This window comes from Microcaecilia unicolor, chromosome 2 (genome assembly GCF_901765095.1).
Source record: "Microcaecilia unicolor chromosome 2, aMicUni1.1, whole genome shotgun sequence".
Classification (NCBI taxonomy): Eukaryota; Metazoa; Chordata; class Amphibia; order Gymnophiona; family Siphonopidae; genus Microcaecilia; species Microcaecilia unicolor.
In genome coordinates this window covers 463669620-463692382 of record NC_044032.1, presented here as the reverse complement: position 1 = coordinate 463692382, position 22763 = coordinate 463669620, and the positions used below count along the sequence as shown (strand labels likewise).

General features: G+C 47.8%; 1 protein-coding gene across 1 annotated transcript in view; it reads right to left on the bottom strand.

The window, feature by feature from the left end:
* The window catches only part of C2H20orf194 (chromosome 2 C20orf194 homolog), a 441211-nt gene that overhangs the window by 304600 nt on the left and 113848 nt on the right, over positions 1-22763 (bottom strand). The window contains exons 5-6 of the mRNA XM_030190991.1: positions 18946-19042; positions 10170-10276 (exon numbers count right to left, since the gene is read on the bottom strand). Of these exons, the coding sequence (XP_030046851.1) occupies positions 10170-10276; positions 18946-19042 (204 nt within the window). The remainder of the gene's footprint in view (positions 1-10169; positions 10277-18945; positions 19043-22763) is intronic.

Below are 22763 nucleotides of genomic sequence, written 5' to 3'. Positions count from 1 at the left end.
AAAACCCCCAAGCTTTCTTCCCATCTTAAGATCAAGGTTAGGTTTATTTGATAACCTGCTGAGGGTCAGACCATCAAAACGGTTTACATGAGTAAAATCAAGATAGCATAATAATACGATAACATATAAACAACTCCATGGACAAGGGAACTCACAACAACAATTTACAACAGGAAAAAAATAGGGAATTCTGTTGTGGCTCAAGCTCGCATTCATAGGTGGGCTCTATTCATCTATTGAAGGTTGCACAGAACAGGTGGGCCTTAAGCATAGCTTTAAACTTCCAGCTTTACAGCCTCCTTTCTAATCTTAATAACCCCCAACTTTCTCCTCTCATTAAGACCACCAGCATTCTTCACACCTCTCTATCCCTAGTTCTCTCTCTCTCCACCCTGTGCAAGTCCCCAGATCTCTCATTTTCTATGTTCTCCCCAGTCATCTGTTGTTGCTTCACTTTTTCTCAAGCCGCCCCCCCCCCCCCAACCATTTCGCTCTCTCTCTCTTTTTCCTGGTTGTCTCTCTAGCTCTCCCTATTCAGGGTCCTTATAACAGCTATAGCCACCACCATCACAGGCCAGGGCAGACAACAACTTCCTTCATCACAGGCCAATGTTGCTATATCTGCAGGAGTCTCCCTTTATTGTTAAATCCGAGCTATGCTGCCTTCTTCCAGTTGTGTAAGGTGATACTGCTTGAGCATTTTCTGTTTTTCTATCAATATTGCAACTTTTTTTTCTTGTTATATCTGCTGCCTCCTGGTCCCTATCACAAATTCTAATTTAGGCCCCTGTTTACAAAGCCACGTTAGTGGCTGGCGGTGCGGTACTGCCGATACAGCCCATTCACTTTGAATAGATTGTGTCAGCAATGCTGCGTGGCTTTGTAAACAGGGGGGTTAGACTGTAAGCCCTTCTGGAAAAGTAAAATATCTATTGTACCTGAATACAACTCATATTGTGTTACAGCTGAAAAAAAGAAAGTATGAGCTAAATTTCCAACACCCCTTTCGTGATCTTCTCTGAGATGTACAGATAAATATAGTTTGGATTAGATTCACAACCAAAAATTATCTTCTAACAATTTTTCCCCATCTGTTCTGCATCCAGTCTACACTTCTATGCCATTCTATGCAGTCTGTTAACAGCTTCTTACTCCTAGAAGTTCACATTAACTGTGCAATTCACAATTTGTGCATTATTTCCCTCCCTTGAATACTTATGCATTTACTGGAAAGAATTCAGAGGGGCCAGGAACATTTTAGTTCAACCTTTTGTTTCTTCCTCTCCAAACTTCAGTTGATTCTGTTACCTTTTCTCCTGTACCCAGTGCTTTTTTTGTAGAAAAAAAGGTGCCGGTACTCATTGTGGGCGGGGTCACCACATATAGCTCCACCCCTATGATAGCCACACCCACATTGGCCACACCCCTTATAGCAGCCATGGCGCATATAAACAGACATCATTGAAAATATACTAGTATAGGAGAAAAAAATAACATGATTTTTTTCATTATAAATAATTTCTGTAAGCTGCTACAGCTCCAGTATACCCAGTGCAAAATAAGACAACAGATGTAAACACTAAAATGAAAATAAAATGATTTTTTCTACCTTTGTTGTCTGGTGACTTTGTTTTTCTATCCATATTGGTCCCAGCCTCTGATTCTGCTGCTCTCTATCTGTTCTCTTAACTCCATTTCTAGAGCTTCCTTTCCATTTATTTCTTTCCCTTCCTCTTCTTCATTTCTTGCCCTACATCCATAAGTAAAAGCTGGATCCTCCTCTGCGGAATTGACTGGAGGAGGAACAACATGGATCCAGCTTTTGCCTATTTTCTCCATCCAAGTGCAGTTTTTCTCCTCTCTTTCCTTTCCCTCATCTCCATCCATGTGCATCTTCTTTTTTTCTTTCCTCCGCTCCATCCATGTCCAGCATTTCTCCTCTCTCTTCCCTCCCCTGTATCCATATAAAGAAATAATTCTCTCTCCCCTCTCCTCCATCCAAGTGCATTTCTCCTCTCTCCCCGCCAACCCCTCCCATCCATCCATCCATCCATGTCAAGCAATTCTCCTCTATCTCCTGCTCTCATCTCCATCCATGTCCAGCATGTCTCCTCTCTCCCCTGCTCTCCCCTCCCATGTCCTCCCCTGCCATCCATGACCAGCCATTCTCCTCTGTCCCCTGTCCTCCCCTGCCATCCATGACCAGCCATTCTCCTCTGTCCCCTGTCCTCCCCTGCCATCCATGACCAGCCATTCTTCTCTGCCCCCTGTCCTCCCCTGCCATCCATGACCAGCCATTCTCCTCTGTCCCCTGTCCTCCCCTGCCATCCATGACCAGCCATTCTCCTCTGTCCCCTGTCCTCCCCTGCCATCCATGACCAGCCATTCTTCTCTGCCCCCTGTCCTCCCCTTCCATCCGTGACCAGCTATTCTTCTCTGCCCCCTGTCCTCCCCTGCCATCCGTGACCAGCCATTCTTCTGTGCTCTGTCCTCCCCTGCCATCCGTGACCAGCCATTCTTCTCTGCCCCCTGTCCTCCCCTGCCATCTGTGACCAGCCATTCTTCTCTGCTCCGTCCTCCCCTGCCATCCATGTCCACTGATTATCCTCTCTCCCCTCCCCTCTCCTTCATGTCCAGCAATTTTCTCTTCCCTGCCCTCCCCTTCTTCTCCAGCCCCAGCATCAGACCCTCAGCCCCAAACCTCAGTGTCTGTCCTTGGTCCCTTTTTCTCCCAGCCACAGAGTCAGACTCTTCTCCCTAAATCAGCTCCCTTCTCCCAGCCCCAGCAAAATACCCTTCTCTCTCCTCAACCCCTAGCGCCCAGCATGTGCCCTGTTCTCCCATCCCCAGGGTCTGCCATTCATCCAACCCCCACATCAGACCTTCTCCCCACCCGACGTCGAGATCCAGCGCCCCTGCCCCAGCTGCCCGCCCTCTTTGCTTCCCGACAGCCCTGCTTTCCGGTCCAAACCTCCCCCCCCCCCCCGCGACGCGTTTCAATCTTTTATTTATTTTTTTTACTTGCAGTCACAGCGCCGGCGTTGTTGAGAGGACCAGGCTCGCCTCCTCATGCTTTCCTTCCCTTCGCTGTTCCGATTCACTGCCTCTCAGTGTCCCGCCTTCGCGGAAACAGGAAACACGTCACAGGAAGGCGGGACACTGAGAGGCAGCGAATCGGAACAGCGAAGGGAAGGAAAGCATGAGGAGGCGAGCCTGGTCCTCTCAACAACGCCGGCGCTGTGACTGCAAGTAAAAAAAATAAATAAAAGATTGAAACGAGTCGCGGGGGGGGGGGGGGGAGGTTTGGATCGGAAAGCAGGCCTGTCGGGAAGCAAAGAGGGCGGGCAGCTGGGGCAGGGGCGCTGGATCTCGACGGGCGGCAGGAACGCAAGTCAGGAACCCTAGGGAAAAAAGGTGCCGGTACGCCGTACCGGCGCGTACCGGCACAAAAAAAGCACTGCCTGTACCTCTTTTCCCTTCCTACTACAGTCTGTGAACATCCTCTCTCACTCCTTTAGTCTACCTCCATCTTTCCCCAACTAATCTCTCCTGCCAACATCTCCACACAAGGCAGGCTGGTCAAAATGGTTTTCTCAACTAGGGTATTTGGTGATCTCCGTTCTTTTATATGTTTGCATGCCCACACTCACAGACCAACTTAAAAAGGGAATTTACTTCCAGTTGCCCCACAGTCCCCAAACTAAGTACCCAGGAAAGCAGTCCTTGTCCACTACACCAGCCATTCAAACCCATAAGCAATTTCTATTCTATTTGGAAGCCCCTCTGCTAGCATCAATACAGCAACTCTTCTGGCCTTACAGCAGTATCTGGCTAAGAGAAAAACAATCTGCAAAGTCCATAAGTGAAGACACCCAGTAAAACCAGCACAAGCACTGCACAATTATTATTTAGTTTTCTGCCTGTCTTTATCGTTTATCATTTACTATACCGTTACTTTCTGCAAGCAAAACAGAATGGTTTACATAAAAGAAGGTAAAATTATGTATCATACCTGATAATTTTCTTTCCATTAATCATAGCTGATCAATCCATAGACTGGTGGGTTGTGTCCATCTACCAGCAGGTGGAGATAGAGAGCAATCCTTTTGCCTCCCTATATGTGGTCATGTGCTGCCGGAAACTCCTCAGTATGTCGATATCCAAGCTCCATCTGCAGGACTCAGCACTTAGAGAATTACACCCACAAAGGGACACTCTGCCCAGCTCACCACCGCCGAAACGGGGGAGGGGAATTAACCCAGCTCATCCCCACACAAGTGGGGGAGGGGAATCCGTCCAGCTCATCCCCGCGGAGCGGGGGAGGGACACCACACCCGCCGATGCGGGGGGATCTGGCTTATCCTGCAACCGCAACCGCGGGAGGAGCTGACTGACCCTAACACCGCCGAAGCGGGAGGGGTACAAAGCTGCCCTACTGCCGCACGAAGCGGGAGGGAGCGCCGGCAGAATTTAAGTCTCAATCCAGCCCCGTAAAACGGAGGGGAGAGGAATGCAGCAGCTCACTGTAACACAAATTCGTCTCAACTCTTGAAGAATCCATTGAAAAACTTGAACACGAAGTCCTCCTGAACAGGAACTGAAGACTAAACTTGAACCTGAAATGCAACCAGAATATAAACAATACAGATATCTGGGAGGGGCTATGGATTGATCAGCTATGATTAATGGAAAGAAAATTATCAGGTATGATACATAATTTTACCTTCCATATCATCATGCTGATCAATCCATAGACTGGTGGGATGTACCGAAGCAGTACTCACCCAGGGCGGGACATAGAAATCCCTGACCGCAACACTGAAGCTCCAAACCGGGCCTCCGCCCGAGCAGCCACAGTCAAGCGGTAATGCCTGGAGAAGGTATGGGCCGATGCCCAAGTTGTCGCCTTGCAAATCTCTTCCAAGGAGACGGACCCGGCCTCTGCCATCGAGGCCGCCTGAGCTCTAGTGGAGTGAGCCTTCAGCTGGATAGGCGGCACCTTCCCCGCGGCCACCTAAGCCGCTGCAATGGCTTCCTTGACCCATCTTGCCACGGTAGGCTTAGCAGCCTGCAGACCCTTACGAGGACCTGCAAACAGGACAAACAGATGATCCGACTTCCGGAAATCATTGGTCACTTCCAAGTATCTGATGATGACTCGTCTCACATCCAGATATTTGAGAGCAGAGTATTCCTCTGGGTAGTCCTCCCTACGAAAGGAAGGGAGACAGAGCTGCTGATTCATATGGAAGCGAGAAACAATCTTGGCCAGGAAGGAAGGCACTGTCCGAATAGACACTCCTGCCTCAGTGAACTGCAGAAAGGGCTCTCGATATGAGAGTGCCTGGAGCTCGGAAACTCTTCTGGCTGAAGTGATAGCCCCCAAAAAGACTGCTTTCAACGTCAGGTCTTTCAGAGATGCCCTTGACAAGGGTTCAAAAGGCGGCTTCTGCAAGGCTCTTAGCACCAGGTTGAGATTCCACGCAGGCACCACTGAGTGCAGAGGAGGGCGCAGGGGATTAAGTCCCTTGAGAAAGCGCACCACATCTGGCTGCGAAGCCAGGGAAGCACCCTTCAGGCGGCCCCTGAAGCAAGCCAGAGCCGCTACCTGGACTTTAAGGGAACTGAGCGACAGGCCTTTCTCCAGACCTTCTTGCAGGAACGCCAACACTGAAGAAATTGGAGCAGTGAAGGGAGAAAGTGAGCCTGCTTCACACCACGCTGCAAAGGTACGCCAAACCCTGGCGTAAGCAGTAGAAGTAGAGCGCTTCCTCGCTCTTAGCATAGTGGCGATGACCTTGTCTGAGAAGCCCTTCTTTCTCAGACGCTGCCGCTCAATAGCCAGGCCGTAAGACCAAAGGGGGAGGGATCCTCCATCACCACGGGACCCTGATGCAACAGGCCCTGCTCCACTGGCAGCCGCAGAGAATCGTCCACTGAGAGCCTGATCAAGTCCGCATACCAGGGACGTCTGGGCCAGTCTGGCCGGATGCTTTGCCACCCGGTCTAGCACCCTGCCCAACATGGGCCAGGGCGGGAACACATAGAGAAGCTCCTGTGTCGGCCACTGTTGGGGAAGAGCATCTACTCCCAGGGATCGAGGGTCCCGTCCTCTGCTGAAAAAGCGCGGCACTTGGCAATTGGCCGATGACGCCATCAGATCTAGGCTCGGCTGGCCCCAGCGCTTCGTGATGTCCAAGAACGCCTGAGCAGATAGCTGCCACTCTCCGGGATCCAAGGTATGGCGACTGAGAAAGTCCGCCTTGACATTCATGACTCCGGCAATGTGGGCCGCTGACAGCTGTTCCAGGTTCGCTTCCGCCCACTGGCATAGATTCATGGCCTCCTTGGCTAGAGGGGCGCTCTTCGTACCTCCCTGGCGGTTGACATAGGCCACAGCCGTGGCATTGTCCGACAGGACTACTACTACTATTTAGCATTTCTATAGCGCTACAAGGCATACGCAGCGCTGCACAAACAACGCCAGTACCGAGATGAACTCCAAAAGCGCCAACCGAATGGCTCTGAGTTCCAGGAGGTTGATAGACCACTCCGGGGTCACCAGAGGCATTCCTGCAGACAACTTGTCTGTCTGCGTCCACCAGCTCAGCGCCTTGCGCACTGCTGGGTCCAAGGGAAGGCGCACAGCATAATCCTCCGACACCGGAGTCCAGCGCTGCAGCAGAGAGTGTTGTAGTGGTCTCATATGAGCCCTGGCCCAGGGCACTACTTCCATCGTGGCCGTCATAGAGCCCAACAGCTGCACATAGTCCCAAGCCCGAAGAGGAGAGGCTACTAGGAACTGGTCCACCTGAGCCTGAAGTTTGACAATCCGATTGTCTGGCAGGAACACTCTGCCCACTTGGGTGTCGAATCGAACTCCCAGATACTCCAGGGACTGAGTCGGCCGCAGCTGGCTCTTCTCCCAGTTAATGATCCACCCCAGGGAGCTCAAAAGAGCAATCACCCGGTCCACAGCTTTGCCGCACTCTGCATAAGAGTGGGCTCGGATCAACCAGTCGTCCAGATAAGGATGGACTTGTACTCCTTCCTTTCGCAGGAAGGCCGCGATGACCACCATTACTTTGGAGAAGGTCCGCGGAGCAGTAGCCAACCCGAAAGGGAGGGCTCTGAACTGGAAGTGTCGGCCCAGGACTGCAAAACACAGAAAGCGTTGATGAGGAGGCCAGATGGGAATATGCAGGTACGCTTCCTTGATGTCCAAGGAAGCCAAGAACTCCCCTGCCTTCACTGCCGCTATAACAGAGCGGAGAGTCTCCATGCGAAAGTGCCGCACTTTCAAGGCCCGATTGACCCCTTTGAGGTCGAGGATAGGCCGGACAGAACCTCCTTTCTTTGGTACCACAAAGTAAATGGAGTAACGTCCCTTGCCAATCTGATTTTCTGGCACCGGAACGACCGCACCCAGGCGTATCAGGTTGTCCAAGGTCTGCTGCACTGCCACAGCTTTGACCGGAGACTTGCAGGGAGAGAGTACAAACCCGTCTCTTAAGGGTCGGCAGAACTCTAGCTTGTAGCCGTCTCTGATGACTTCCAGAACCCAAGCGTCTGAAGTTACCCTGGTCCACTCGCCCAGAAACGAGGACAGGCGTCCTCCAATCTGCACTGGGCCATGGACCAGGGCCCCGTCATTGGGTACGAGACCCTGGGGGAGGACCGGAGGGCGCACCTCCGGGACGGCGGTCTCTGCGAAAGGAATGCTGCTTGGGGGAGAAGTTCCTTTCGAAGGAAGAGGGGGCAGAGGAGCCCGACTTGCCCGGGCGGTACCGACGGGCTTCCTGAAACCGTCCTCTGGAGTTACCAGGGCGAGCACCACTGGCCCGAGCCCTGACCTCTGGTAACCTCTTGCCCTTAGACGTGCCGAGATCGGTCACAATTTTGTCCAGTTCGACCCCAAAGAGCAGCTTGCCTTTAAAAGGCAACTTAGCCAGGCGGGACTTAGATGCGTGGTCAGCAGACCAATGCTTCAGCCAAAGCCACCGCCGCGCAGAGACTGTCTGAGCCATACCTTTAGCTGAGGCTCTCAAGACATCATACAGTAAGCCTGCCAAATAAGCCAGGCCCGATTCCAGGGCCGGCCAGTCAGCCCTCAAGGAAGGATCCGAGGGGGAAGCCCGCTGCACAATCGTCAGGCACGCCCTGGCCACATAGGAGCCACAAACTGAGGCCTGCAAACTTAAAGCAGCCGCCTCGAAGGACGACCTTAAGGCCGCCTCCAATCTTCTGTCTTGTGCGTCCTTTAGGGCCGTGCCACCTTCCACCGGCAACGCCGTTTTCTTAGTCACCACAGTGATTAAAGAATCCACGGTAGGCCAAAGAAAGGTCTCCCGTTCACTTTCAGGCAAAGGATAGAGGCGGGACATAGCCCTAGCCACTTTGAGGCTCGCTTCCGGGACATCCCATTGAGCCGAAATCAAGGTGCGCATGACATCATGCACGTGGAAGGTTCTAGGCGGGCGCTTCGTCCCCAGCATAATGGCGGAGCCAACAGGGGCTGAGGGAGAGACGTCCTCTGGAGAGGAAATCTTCAAAATGCTCATGGCCTGCATTAACAGGTTGGGCAAGTCCTCTGAGCGAAAGATCCGCACTGCAGAGGGGTCATCCGCTCCATCCGAGCGGGAATCCGTCTCCTCCAAGGAATCCCCAAAGGACCGTTGGGAGAACTCAGATACGCTGCCCTCATCTACATCAGAGGAAACAGAGTCCTCTAAGGCCTGGAAATCCACCCGAGGGCGTTTACTTCCGGGGGCCTCAATCCCTTTATCGGACAAGGGAGCAGGGGCAGCGTCTTGCATAAGGAAAGCCTGATGCAGCAGCAAAATAAACTCGGGGGAGAAACCCCCCAGACTGTGCACTTCAGCAGCCTGGGCCACAGCCCTAGACGCACCCTCAACCGGCGCTCGCAAGAGCGGGAGAGAAACATGCTGCGCATCCAAGATGGCGTCTGGCGCGACACTCCGCGAAGGAGCCGCGCGGGAAGAACGGCGCTTAACTTTAGCCGCTTTTCTGCCGTCGCCCAAATAAAGGGCGGCCATGGCATTAACGTCTCCCACCTCAAGGGCGGCCCAAGAAGAAGCCGTCCGAGCAGCGTGGCCGGCCAAGATGGCGGAGGCGAGCAGCGGGGGATGGGCGTTTATGGTGAGAAAAACCGCCGCACCGGAGGAAGAACCGGGACCCTGACCGGCCTCCAAACTGACACCCAACAAGGGCGAATCAGACTTTAAAACCCCCGCATCCCCGCTAGACGCGCACACGCGGTCCGGGGAACGATTCTTTGCGCCCTCGCCCTCCGACGCCATCAGCCACGTGGAGATCAATCGGGGAACCCCCTGCCCGCTACAAAAAGGTAAAATTACCTGCTTTCCGCTCCGAGCTGTAACGACCTGGTGTCCCAGTGAGTAGCTGCAATAAACATTTAAATAAATGTCGAAATAAACGCCCTTAAGGACGTCCAAATTTTTTTTTTTTTTTTAAACAGAGCCAGCGGGAGGGGGGAGAAAAGGAGGGACCTGGCACCACCAGGTTTGCACTTGCTCAAGAAGAGCCCTCAACCCCAGGCACTCAACAAAACCTAAAAATTAGGCTTGGAGGCCTAGCCAGAGCTGCTGCTTTGTGTGACCACCACCTGCTGAGATAGAGAACACACTGAGGAGTTTCCGGCAGCACATGACCACATATAGGGAGGCAAAAGGATTGCTCTCTATCTCCACCTGCTGGTAGATGGACACAACCTACCAGTCTATGGATTGATCAGCATGATGATATGGAAAAAATATTTAAAACTAATTTAATGACTAATTCCTCTTTCCCTTCTAAAAGGCTGTCAATGAAAAATCCAGAGACTTAAATCTAGTGTTCTCACTGCTCCATTCCATTCAGTTTCCCCTCCCAGATAGATATATATAGATAGATATATTTATGGATCAAGGCGCAACTTTAATTTTGCTAATTTTTTACCTTTACTAAGTGATTATTCAATTAAAATACATTCTAAAAATGACTCAACAGTATGTCACAAAAAGAAAATCATGGCTATTCTGTCCTTTAAAAATGTGAAAGGCAAATTAAAAATTACAAATGATTATCGCATTTATATTTTTGTTAGTTAAGTAGACAGAACAGAAACCAAAATGTCATGCTTTACCAACCTCATGTTTCATGGTGAAGAAACCTCCTCCACCAATGCCTTCCAGTGCAAAGGCCTGCACAATTGGCCACTTTTCCACAACATACATATCAAATATATGTAGATGACCTATATAAAACAAAACAAAATGACAGACATTAAAATTTCTAAGAACTACAATAAGTGGATAAGTAGCCTAACGTTCAGAGAAGTGGTTCTCAACCTTTTTTTTAGTCAGGACACACTTGATGGAAAATGCTCACAGCCATGACACACTGCCTACATGAACCTCACAGACCTTTTGGCCTCATACAGTATATTAGTTCTTATAAATTAAATGTAAACAAGCTCTGCATCCACAAAAACCCTATCTCCCCACAAAGAAGTGCAGATCATAAGTAGCACATTTTCTCCATGCAAGTTACCATACAGAAACTAAAATATAAAACTCTGATTCTCACATTATCTCAGTAAAGCTAAGATACTTACCTGTAGCAGGCATTTCTTCTAGGACAGTAGGCTTCATATTCTCACAAGTGGGTAGATGCCGATCCACGTCACCCGGTTGGGCATTTATGCCAAATTAAAAAATTAGAGCTTTGCAAACTGCAAGCTGCTTTACACTGCGTGAGTGCCCAGGGCTGCCAAGAGACTGGGCCAGGCCCGGGACAAGGCTGCCCCTGCCCCCCCCCCCCCCCCCCCGAGGTCACTGCCACTCCCCCCTCCACCCGCTCCCCTCCGTCCACCGCCGGACCCTTGCATCATATGTAGATCCTTCAAGATGTAGTGTGTCATGATTTAGGCTCTACACTTTTTCTGATGTTTTGGTGCCACCTCAGTAAGGCCAAAACACAATCTCTCCACTGCAAAACACTATACACAAACTTGTGCAAAAACCCACTCATAACCTTACCAAACCACACTAATTCCAAGGACAGGACGAGCTACAACCTTATGCGTGGAAAGGCAGCACTATAATTACACCAGGCTCTAAACACCAGTACACAACCTAGTGAAACAAATAAAAACACAAAACAAAAAGGGCTGCAAATACTACACACTAGCAGAATACTGTACCTTGATCACACATGAAAAACACATGACAACAGATATGACACAAGGAACTAGAAATAAAAAAAAATATGAAGGCAAAATACTGAACTAGAAAGTTACCTCAAGAAGTCAGACTCAGCATGCAGCAATACTAGAAAAATTGAAACTTACATGAAAAATATCACAGATACACATTTCCAAAAGCTGACATACTCCAATTAATAAATTCTGAATAAAATACTTTTTTCTACCTTTGTTGTCTGATCATAGTTTTTCTATTCGCTTTGGTCCCATCTTCTGTTTTATGCAGTGTCTTCTTTCCATTTGATATTTTTTCTCTCACCATGTCCACCATCCTCCTGTGTCCTTATGCGTCATGTCTACCATCTGTAGCCCTGTCCCTATCCTTCCTCCAGTTTCAGCATCTGCCCTGAAAGTGTTCCGATCCAGCCCTTAAATTCAGCAATTTCCCCTCCATCCATGTGCATCTCCTTCCTGACTTCCCTCCCCTCCATCCATCCATGTCCAGCAACTCTCCATTCTCCCCTGGCCTCTCTTCCATCCACCCATATCCAGTAAATTTCCTCTCTCCCCTGCCCCCTTCAATCATTCATCCATATTCAGCAATTCTCCTCTCTCCCCTGCCCTCCCCTCCTGTCCAGCAATTCTCCTCTCCCCCCTGCCCTGCCCTCCTGTCCAGCGATCTCTTCTCTCTCCCCCCTGCCCTGCCCTCTTGTCCAGCGATCTCTTCTCTCTCCCTCCTGCCTTCCCCTCCCCTCTTGTCCAGCAATCTCTTCTCTCTCCCCCTCCCCTCCCCTCTTGTCCAGCAATCTCTTCTCTCCCCCTGCCCTGCCCTCCTGTCCAGCGATCTCTCACCCCTGCCCTCCTGTCCAGCGATCTCTCTCCCCCCTGCCCTCCCCTCTTGTCCAGCAATCTCTTCTCTCCCCCCTGCCCTGCCCTCCCCTCCTGTCCCACGATCTCTCTCCCCCCTCCCCTCCCCTTTTGTCAAGCAATCTCTTCTCTCCCCCTGCCCTCCTGTCCAGCGATCTCTCTCCCCCCTGCCCTGCCCTCCTGTCCAGCGATCTCTCTCCCCCCTGCCCTCCCCTCTTGCCCTCTCCTCCCGTCCAGCAATCTCTTCTCTCCCCCCTGCCCTGCCTTCCTCTCCTGTCCAGCGATCTCTCTCCCCCTCCCCTCCCCTCTTGTCCAGCAGTCTCTTCTCTCCCCCCTGCCCTCCTCTCCTGTCCAGGGAGCTCTCTCCCCCTCCCCTCCCCCTCTTGTCCAGCAGTCTCTTCTCTCCCCCCTGCCCTCCTCTCCTGTCCAGGGAGCTCTCTCCCCCATGCCCTGCCCTCCTGTCCAGCGATCTCTCTCTCCCCCCTGCCCTGCCCTCCCCTCTTGTCCAGCAATCTCTTCTCTCCCTCATGCCCTCCCCTCCCCTCCTGTCCAGCGATCTCTCTCCCCCTCCCCTCCCCTCTTGTCCAGCAGTCTCTTCTCTCCCCCCTGCCCTCCTCTCCTGTCCAGGGAGCTCTCTCCCCCTCCCCCTCCTGTCCAGCAGTCTCTTCTCTCCCCCCTGCCCTCCTCTCCTGTCCAGGGAGCTCTCTCCCCCATGCCCTGCCCTCCCCTCTTGTCCAGCAATCTCTTCTCTCCCCCATGCCCTCCCCTCCCCTCCTGGCCAGTGATCTCTCTCCCCCCTGCCCAGCCCCCCTCCTGTCCAACGATCTCTTCTTTCTCCCCCTGCCCTCCCCTCCCTCCGAGTTCCAAGGCCTCCCTCCCTCTGTCCTAATTTCAAAAGCCTTCACCTCGTCGGGGACAGGGTTACGGCGAGAGCAGCACGCAGTGAAAAGCGTGCAGGTTCGCGCTTCAGCCTTCCCTTGTCTGTCTCTGAGCTCTGGTCCCTATCTCATTTCCTGTTTCCGCAAGGGCGGGACCAGAGCTCAGAGACAGACAAGGGAAGGCTGAAGCGCGAGCCAGCACGCTTTTCACTGCGTGCTGCTGTCGCTGTAACCCTGTCCCCGACGAGATAAGAAAAAGGCTTTTGAAATTAGGACGGAGGGAGGGACGGACGGAGGGCGGGACCTGGAACTCGGAACCTCGGAGGGAGGATGTCAGGATGGGCGGGCCCTGGAACTCGGAACCTCGGAGGGAGGGAGGGAGGAGCAAGATAGCAAGCACCCATGGATTCGGCGCCGCGTCGGGCCCCCCTGGAGGCCCGGGCCCGGGGAATTTTGTCCCCCGTCCCCTCCTCTCGGCGGCCCTGCAAGTGCCTTCCAACCCACCGCGTGAACACAGTCACCAGAGTTCAATATTAAAGCAAAAATCAACAATAAAAATATTAAAGAAGACAACTCCAAGGGGAGGTGGACAGTAATGTGAGAATATGAAGTCTGCTGTCCTCGAAGAATACCTGCTACAGGTAAGTATATTCGATATCTCAGAGGACAAGCAGGCTTGCATATTCTCACAAGTGGGGAATCTCCAACATCCAGGCTCACCAAAAACAACAAACAGTGGTTGAGCCTCGCAATGGCTAGGACATAACACAGATTTACCTGAAACTATATACAACTAAATAAGAGTGCAGCCTGGAACAGAATAAAACGAGCCTAGGAGGGTGGAGTTGGATTGTAGACCCCAAAAAGATTATGCAGCACTGACTGCCCAAACCGTTCAAGGCAATAGTGTGATGCGAATGTGAGGACACACCACATCACAGTCTTGCAAATTTCTTCAATAGAGGCTGACCTCAAGTGGGCTACCGACACAGCCATGGCTCTGACATTATGAGATGTGACATGAACCTCCAAGACCAGCCCAGCTTGGGTACAAGTGAAGGAAATGCAAAGTGCCAGCCAACTGGATATAGTGTGTTTCCCGATGACAACCCTCATCCTGTTAGGATCAAAAGAAACGAAAAACTGGGAGGACCGTCTGTGGGGCTTTGTCCACTCCATGTAGTAGGCCAATGCTCTCTTGCAATCTAAGTATGCAAGCTACTTTCGACAGGATGGGCATGAGGTCGGGGAAAGAATGTTGGCAAGACAATCTACTGGTTCAGATGGAACTCTTACACAACCTTCGGCAAGAACTTAGGGCACATGCAGGACTGCTCTGTTGTGATGAAACTTATATAAGGTGCATCCACCCTACAAGCTGAAATAGCCACAAAGAATATGACCTTCCAGGTCAAGTACTTCAGATGGCAGGAATTCAGTGGCTCAAAAGGAGCTTTCATCAGCTGGGTAAGAACAATGTTGAGATCCCATGAAACTGGTGGAGGTTTGACAGGAGGCTTTGACAAAAGCAAACCTCTCATGAAGCGAACAACTAGAGGCTTCCAGAGATGGGCTTACCTTCCACACGTTGATAATGAGCACTAATTGCACTAAGGTGAGCCCTTATTGAGTTGGTCTTGAGACCAGACTCTGATAAGTGTAGAAGGTATTCAAATAGGGTCTGTATAGGGCAAGCAAGGGGATCTATGGCCTTGCTCTCAAACCAGATGGCAAACCTCCTCCATTTAAAAGAGTAGCACCTCTTAGTGGAATCTTTCCTGGAAGTCAGCAAGACCCAGGAGACATCCTCCAAAAGACCCAAGGAAGCGAATTCTAGGCTCTCAACATCCAAGCTGTGAGAGACAGAGAATGGGGATTGGGATGCAGAAGGGACCCCTCATTCTGAATAATGAGGGTCGGAAAACACTCCAATCTCCCCGGTTCTTCAGGGGATAATTCCAGAAGAAGAGGAAACCATAACTGCTGCAGCCAGTAAGGTGCGATCAGATTCATAGCTCCACGGACCTCCTTGAGTTTCAACAATGTCTTTCCCACTAGAGGTACTGGAGGATATGCATACAGATGACCTGTCCTTCAATTGAGAAGGAAGGCATCTGATGTTAACCTGTCATGGGTCTGAATCCTGGAACAGAACTGAGGGACCCTGTGATTGAGCTGACTGGCAAAAAAATCCATTGAGGGGGGTGCCCCACGTGTGGAAGATCTTGTGGGCTACGCCCATATTGACAGTCCATTCATGCGGTTGCATTATCCTGCTCAGTCTATCGGCCAAGGTGTTGTTTGTGCCCACCAGATAAGTGGCTTGAAGAAACATTCCATGTTTGCGAGCCCAATGCCATATCCGGACGGCCTCCTGACACAGAGGGTGAGATCCGGTGCCTCCCTCCCCCCACTTGTTGGTGTAAATACATTGAAACCTGATTGGCTGTTTCAATTAGAATAGTTTGGTAAGACAGCAATTCTCTGAAAGCTTTTAGAGCTTTCCAGACCGCTCAAAGCTCCAGGAGGTTGATCTGAAGTTTCATTTCCTGGGCGGACCAAGCACCTTGAGTGTGAAGTCCATCTACATGAGCTCCCCAACCCAGGAAAGATGCATCCGTCGTCAGCACTTTCTGTGGTTGAGGAATTTGGAATTGAAGTCCCAGAACCAAATGGTCCATCCACCCATATCCAGCAATTCTCCTCTCTCCCCTGCCCTCCCCTCCAGCGATCTCTTCTCTCCCCTGCCCTCCCCTTCATGTCCAGCGATCTCTTCTCTCCCCCTGGCCTTCCCTACCCTCCTCTCCATGTCCAGCGATCTCTTCTCTCCCCTGCCCTCCCCTCTCATCCATGTCCAGCGATTCTCCCTGCCAGCCCTCCTCTCCGTTCTTCCTTCCTGCCCCACCCCCCGTGCATTTAACCCTTTTATTTTCAGTGGCTGCGACAGCAATGAAGAAGACACCACAGCGGGCTCAGCTCCAGCTTCTCCCTTCCCTCACTCAGTGTCCCGCCTTCCTGCGATGATGTATTTCCTGTTTCCGCGAGGTCAGGACACTGTGTGAGGGAAGGGAGAAGCTGGAGGCGAGCCCGTTGTGGTGTCTTCTTCATTGCCGTTGCAGCCACTGAACATAAAAGGGTTAAACGCGTGGGGGGGGGGGCAGGAAGGAACGGAGAGTCATGATTATAGGTTGACGAAGTGAGGAACCAGCGACACGAAGGTACAATTTTGTTCCATCCAGCCTTCAAGGAGGAGGGGAAGGTCACAGTTGGCCTGGGGAGGCTTAGCCTCCCCAAGCCTCTTATACGGGGCGCCTATGACCAACAGATCCCAATATCTCCAGTTTAGCCTGCTTTGTCCTTACTTATCTCGCTTGTATTCAGTTTTCACACTTTACATAAAAATTTGATGACATCTTTATATTACTATGGCAGCTAAAATCTAAATGTAATGTGCAGCAACAAATATAACAGTCCTTCAAGTGTACACAGCCAACCCGTGGTGTACATACAGAGAAAATGATGGAAGAAAAAAGCAGTAGCTGTGAAAAGGGCTGTAGCTTACTCTTAAAAGGAATTTTCTTTAATATGTGTCTTAAAAATTAAACATATGAGAGAAAAATAAAATTATCTGCCATAAGATATTCCTTCTTTGCCTCCATGAAGGAATTAACGATAAACTACTGATTTTTCTAAACATAAATACAACTCACTTGTTTTCCAATTGCTTCCTTGTGGCATCTCAGTAGTCAACATTTCCCAAAGGCAACAGCAATTTTTTCATTTTTGTAAAATTATTTGCTAAACATGATGCCCTACTGACAAGCTATTTTCTATTCTACAAATTTTCTCTTCCAAATCAAAAATGTTTGTTCTCTAACTACAAAAGGAAATTCAATTAAACAGCACATTTCTGTAGTTACATGGATCTTTTCACATGTATATAATTTCTTACAACACAAGCACACAGAGTTAACAGACATCAAAACAGGAAATGCTCTCTAGAAAACAGACTCAAGTCTAGGCATCAGCAGATAAATACTTTGCCCATTCTGAGCCTATGGAATAAAGTACATAGAATAATATATGCTTAAACATTCAGGTTTTTTAATTAGACACCTGAAGGCTGGCATCATATCACCATCCATCCTTTTTAAAATTTCTGTGAGCTTTTCAACATGAAGAAGGACTGCAATTTGCCTTCTATTCCATAGTTTCTGGTGCTCAGAGAGACAACCAAGGGTCAAAGAAATATAAACATTTGAATTCACAGGTTCTTAATTTAATTCAAGAGTACTGCAAGAATAATACTGATCGAAAAACTTTTTTGTCTAGCGTTGCTTGGAAAATCATTTGAATGTTTAAAGTGAACAGCTTCTATTTCTTTGTAAGCCATGGTTTAATAATTCTTTTTTTTTTAATACTTTTAAAGCGCTGTTTTGTATATACTTGTATGCTTTCGCTGAAGCCATCAATAAACATTTCATGGATTTTATATAGTGTGCCTGTCCCTTCTCCATCTGTGGTTCACTTTAATATGTGTCGCTCGCTTAAAAAATATGCTTCTATAAGTGAAGTGCTATAAGTTGCCAGGTGGCTATATGTCACGCTTGACAATCCGATGCTAGTCAAAGTGTCGCTCGAGGAAGTGTTTGCTCATCTGTCGTACAATCATTTAATATGTATATCTGCTTCACTAAGGGGTCCTTTTACTAAGACAAGCTAATTAGCACGTTATATGATAAGACGCCCACAGAATATAATGGGTGTCTTAGCATTTGGCACATGTTAATTGTTTGTAAACGCTAAATCCATGCAGCTATGTCTGTATGTAGAAGCATTAAGTGACATTTTAAGTCTGCCTAAGACTAAAGCAGACAGTACTGCCTGCAATAACCAAAGATCAAGGAGTAAAGAAGCCCTATGAATGTTATCTCTTTAGTACATTATGTGCAACAAATGCTCTTTTGTAATTGCTTTTTGTCTGACCATAACACTTGATGTCACAAGTGCAATACACAAGTCCTGCGCAGAGACAGAGAAGGGAGAGATATCATTTGTTGCTGGTTCTTCTTTTCCATTCTACTGCAGCAGACAGACTCCTGTTGGTGCCTCCTTCCCAATCTTCCCTCAACTAGCAGTAGGAGAAACTTCATCTGCTACCCAGAGTCAGTCCCTAGGCATCAGCCACAAGACTTACAGAGATCTGTTCCCATCAAAATGCAAAACTGGTCCCATGCAAAACAGGAAGCAGACATAGTATTAAGTGAAAACCCCTCAAGCTTAATGTGGTTGGGAAATGGTCAAGAAATGAAGTCCAAGATGGGGTATGTTTCTGCTGAAATGAGATGAATTTGAAGGGGCAGATAATGATGACCTCCAGTGGCAGAGCACCCTGAAGACAGACCCTACCACACCCAGCCCAAAAAGCCTGGGAAAAATGTTCAGGGGGTATTTGAATACTGGGGGGAGGTTATCAGTGGTTATCAGAATACATGGAAGGGGATCACAAGGCAGAAAGAGAACATACAGAGGATAAGAGCAAGGAGAACAGAAGGTGTCAGAGAAGCAGAACTCTGGGAGAGGGGCGCTCAGGAGGTCTGAAAGATCTACGGGGACCCACGTAGGAAAGGAAAGAAACAGGAAGTAGTGGATGACATACCTGAGTGCCAGGGAGAACTTGCTACAAAATCTTTTTCTATAAAAGTCACTCTTAAGTTCCTAAGTAATAAACTATGTATTTACTTGTCCTCCCTCACACTTCTGTAGGTTTCGAGTTCAGTTAGAACTGGCTTTCATTAGCTTAAAATGTCCTAATTATCTGGGTGCTATTATCCAAATGTTTTTCTTCAGGTCAACAGCACAGGCAGTCACTTTATAATAAAGCTTGCTACCAATATTTAATATAACATATTGCTTACTAAACTTGATATGAACAAAAACACTACATACAGTACAATGCAAGTTACTATAACCTACCCCCGGAACTGTAAGGAATGCCAATCCGACTGCAGTTACGAACCATGTCCACAAAACTAGTAACTTTAAATTCTTCTGCAGCTTCTTCATCTTCATACTGGAAAACAACAAAAGATTTATTGAATAAATATCTAACTGAATATATAGCATTAGGATTACGACAAAAGTCAGAAGTAGTTTCTATTTATTTTATACACAAACTGCATGAATTCAGACTGAGGCAAGTGAAGATTCCGCAAAAGAAACACACAAAAATGTATACAAGTTGTTTCACATTGTGTTGTTACAGCAATAATAGCAAAAATTATCTGACTGATTCAATGTGTGGTTAAAATCTTGACCAGACTGTCATTATTGAGAAGATATTCATCCACAGAAGTTAACTTTCTCCCACTCAACTCCTATTTAGAGAACTCTGCCGACTATAAAAAGGACCATTAGGGGTACTCAGATTCTGAATCAGAAAAGAAAACTGTGAAAAAAGTCTTGAGTTTAGGCCCTGCTAGCAAGCAGCCTCTATAGGGATGCTCCTTACCTGTTGGGACCTATTCCTCAGAGTAATGTCACAATGCAGTTTCCTGCTCTGCTTCAATCAAAATCAAAGTAGCCAGCATGAGACATCTATGTGTGGCTCCAGAAGGCTAATTTTTTCAGCTTTGTCAACAGCCTTTGATGCCATGAATAACAAAGTTTTATTACAAATGTAGTGACACTGCAAGTGGTTCTCTACTAGAACTCAGTCTGTTTCATGGAAAGCTACATTACTTACCTTACTTACCTATAGCAGGTGTTCTCTGATGACAGAAAGCACATATTCTCACATGTAGGCGACGCCATCCACAGAGCCCGGTGCAGACACTGTCAAGTGCCCAGTCACTTTAAATCTTGAATAACTGAATTCATTGGAATCCGTTTGGGCCATGATGTAGTGACCAAACACACGATAAATTACTTTATGGATCACTATATATCAGCAGGGACAGTAATAACACATATGAATTCCCAGCTGTGTCCAACGCCTATCTTCTATCTGTCTTACTTGTAGCAGTATCTTCACTTAATCTCACCTCAAAACTAATTCAAACTTGCAGCATAGTTAAGTAGAAAATTTTTTCATTTCTTATATAATTTATTTCAACATTATTCATAGTATATGTTGTATGATCCAATGGTTAAACAATATTTTTCAATCATTGGCATAAAAAAACCTCTTAAAATTGTAAAGCTGCTTTAATATATGCTTGATAACATTTTTGCATACGCTCAACATAAATTAAGTTATACCAGACCACACCCTGAGGCAGCAGTTGCGAAACATGCCACCTGTTGATGGGGGAATCCATGTTCTGAGATATGCGAGAGAACAATGTTATCAAGTATATATTAAAGCAGTTTTTAATTTTAAGAAAGCTTTTCTACAGAAGAAGAAAAGCGTTTTTCATGTCAATGATTGAAGAATATTGGTGAACCATTGGATCATACAGCACATACTATGAATAATGATGAAATAAATTATATAAGAAATGAAGTTTTATACTTTACTATGCTGCAAGTTTGAATTACTTTTTAAGTGAACTTCAAATCTTCAGGCAGTGCCCCCACTGCACATACTCGAGTGCCTTCCCGTCTGATGCTCAAGCACAGGACCAGCAGTATAGTACTAGTTAAGAAGACAACTCCAAGGGGAGGTGGGAGGATTGTGAGAATATATGCCAACTGTCCTCAGAGAACACGTGCTATGGGTAAATAACTCAGCTTCCTCCAAGGATAAGCAGGCATAATATTCTCACATATGGGACTCAGTACCTACCAGGCTCAAAACATAAAATGAATTTTTGGCAACTAAGTACATAGTGAGCCAGGTGGGAAAAAAAGGGCCAGAAGGTGGAGTTGACTTAAGCAGTAAAAAGATTCTGCAATACTGCTCATCCAAACTAATTATCCAGCCTACAATGCTGATCTAGATAGTAGTGAGAACTGAAGGTGTGAATAGAAGACCACATAGCCGACTTGCAAATGTCTTCAATAAAGGAAGAGCGGAAATGGGCTACTAAAAGCCATGGCTCTTACACTGTAAGCAGCGACCAGTAATGAAAGGTCAGCCCTGCCTGAGCGTACATGTAGGAGATACTGTATCTACTTGGTTGGCTGAGCGTATTTTTGGTGATGGGTATCCCCAATCTGTTAGGGTTGAAGGATACAAAAAGCTGGGAGGACTTCTTATGAGTATTTGTATGCTCCAGATAATATGTTAGAGCACTCTTGCAGTCTAAGGTATGCAGTAGTGCTTCTCTAGAATGAGAGTATGGCTTACAGAAGAAGACAGGAAGTACAATGGACTGATTGAGGTGGAACTCCAATACTACTTTAGGGAGGAAATTTGGGGTAGGTTCAGAGTACAACCTTGTCGTGGTAGAATCTGTTGTAAGGTAGGTCAGCCTCTAGGGCTTGAATGTCGCTTACTTTTCTGGCAGAAATAAGATCAATTAAGAAAACTACCTTACATTTGAGTAATTTTAGAGAACAGGAATGAAGTGGTTGAAAAGGAGGTGTCATGAGAGCTGTGAGAATGGATGACAATGAGATCCCAATCCATAGGAGGTGGGGTTTGATAAGAGGTTTGGTATGAATTAAATCTTTCATGAATAGCACTGTCAAGGGATGAACAGAAACTGGTTTATTACCAACCTTGAAGTGAAACGCACAAATAGTACTCAAGTGTACTCTGACTGAGTTAGTTTTGAGGCCATAATCTGAAAGATGGAGAAGGTACCCCATAAGAACTGTCAGAGTTCTTACCACGGTCAAGTGCTCTGGATACACACCAGAAGGAAAATCTTTTCCACTTGAAATGGTAACATTTCTGTGTAGAAGGTTTCCTAGAGGCTATGAGTACCCTAGAAACTCCGTCAGGAACCATCAGGAACCAAGACTTGTAAGAGAGGCTGTGCTGACTGGCTGGCTGGGTTCACATCAGGCTCTGCAACTTATATTAAATAAATACATTTTCTGCTTATTTACAACCCAAACTTTTACTGACTTCTGCTTAGTCTGTGCTGAGGCACCAGTCCTCAATTTTACTCGGAACTTCTTTCATTTATTTTTGGATGGAGAAAGGAAATTTTATCTCCCCTAAATAACTCTCCTCATGCACTGAGACTGGAGTTGGATCCTTATTTACATCTATCCTTCCTTTGGGACAATAAAGAAAAGCCCACAGGAACCTGCATCAATTGGACCATCCAAGGATATCAGAACCAGAAACTCTGAAGTTCAAACTTGCAATCCATGAGTTAAGAAACTTATTTTAAGTACTTAATCTAATTCTATAACTCTGAATCTTCTAGATTCCTTAAAACTAAAGGAAACCTATGCACTGTCTCCAAGAATTTCACATAGAAGTGCAAAGTGCAGCCATTTGTTTCTCTATTTGATGGAAGACTTTGTTAACAGATCTGCATTCAAGCGAACTTGTAGCTAAGAAAAGCAATGTTTAGGACTGTTTAATTGCATTTATCAGAAAAGTTAAACTTATGAAAAAAACAGAAGATTTGTGGAAGTTTAAAACCAGAATCTTTGAAAGACTGTGCCAGCACTGACCACATTCCAAAGAGCATTCAAGTCAAGTACCTTCCTTTTGTCTTTCAAGCACCTTTCTCTGCTCAAGGGCAACCCCTCCCCTCTCGGTTGTCAGCAATCAAAGGCAGCCAGAGAAGTCATTTGGGTCCTTTTTCCATTTTTTGAAGGACATTCTTTCGGCTCTGCTAATCTCACTTTGCTAGCTGCCATTTTCTCTTCTTTCCACCTTTGTAAATTCA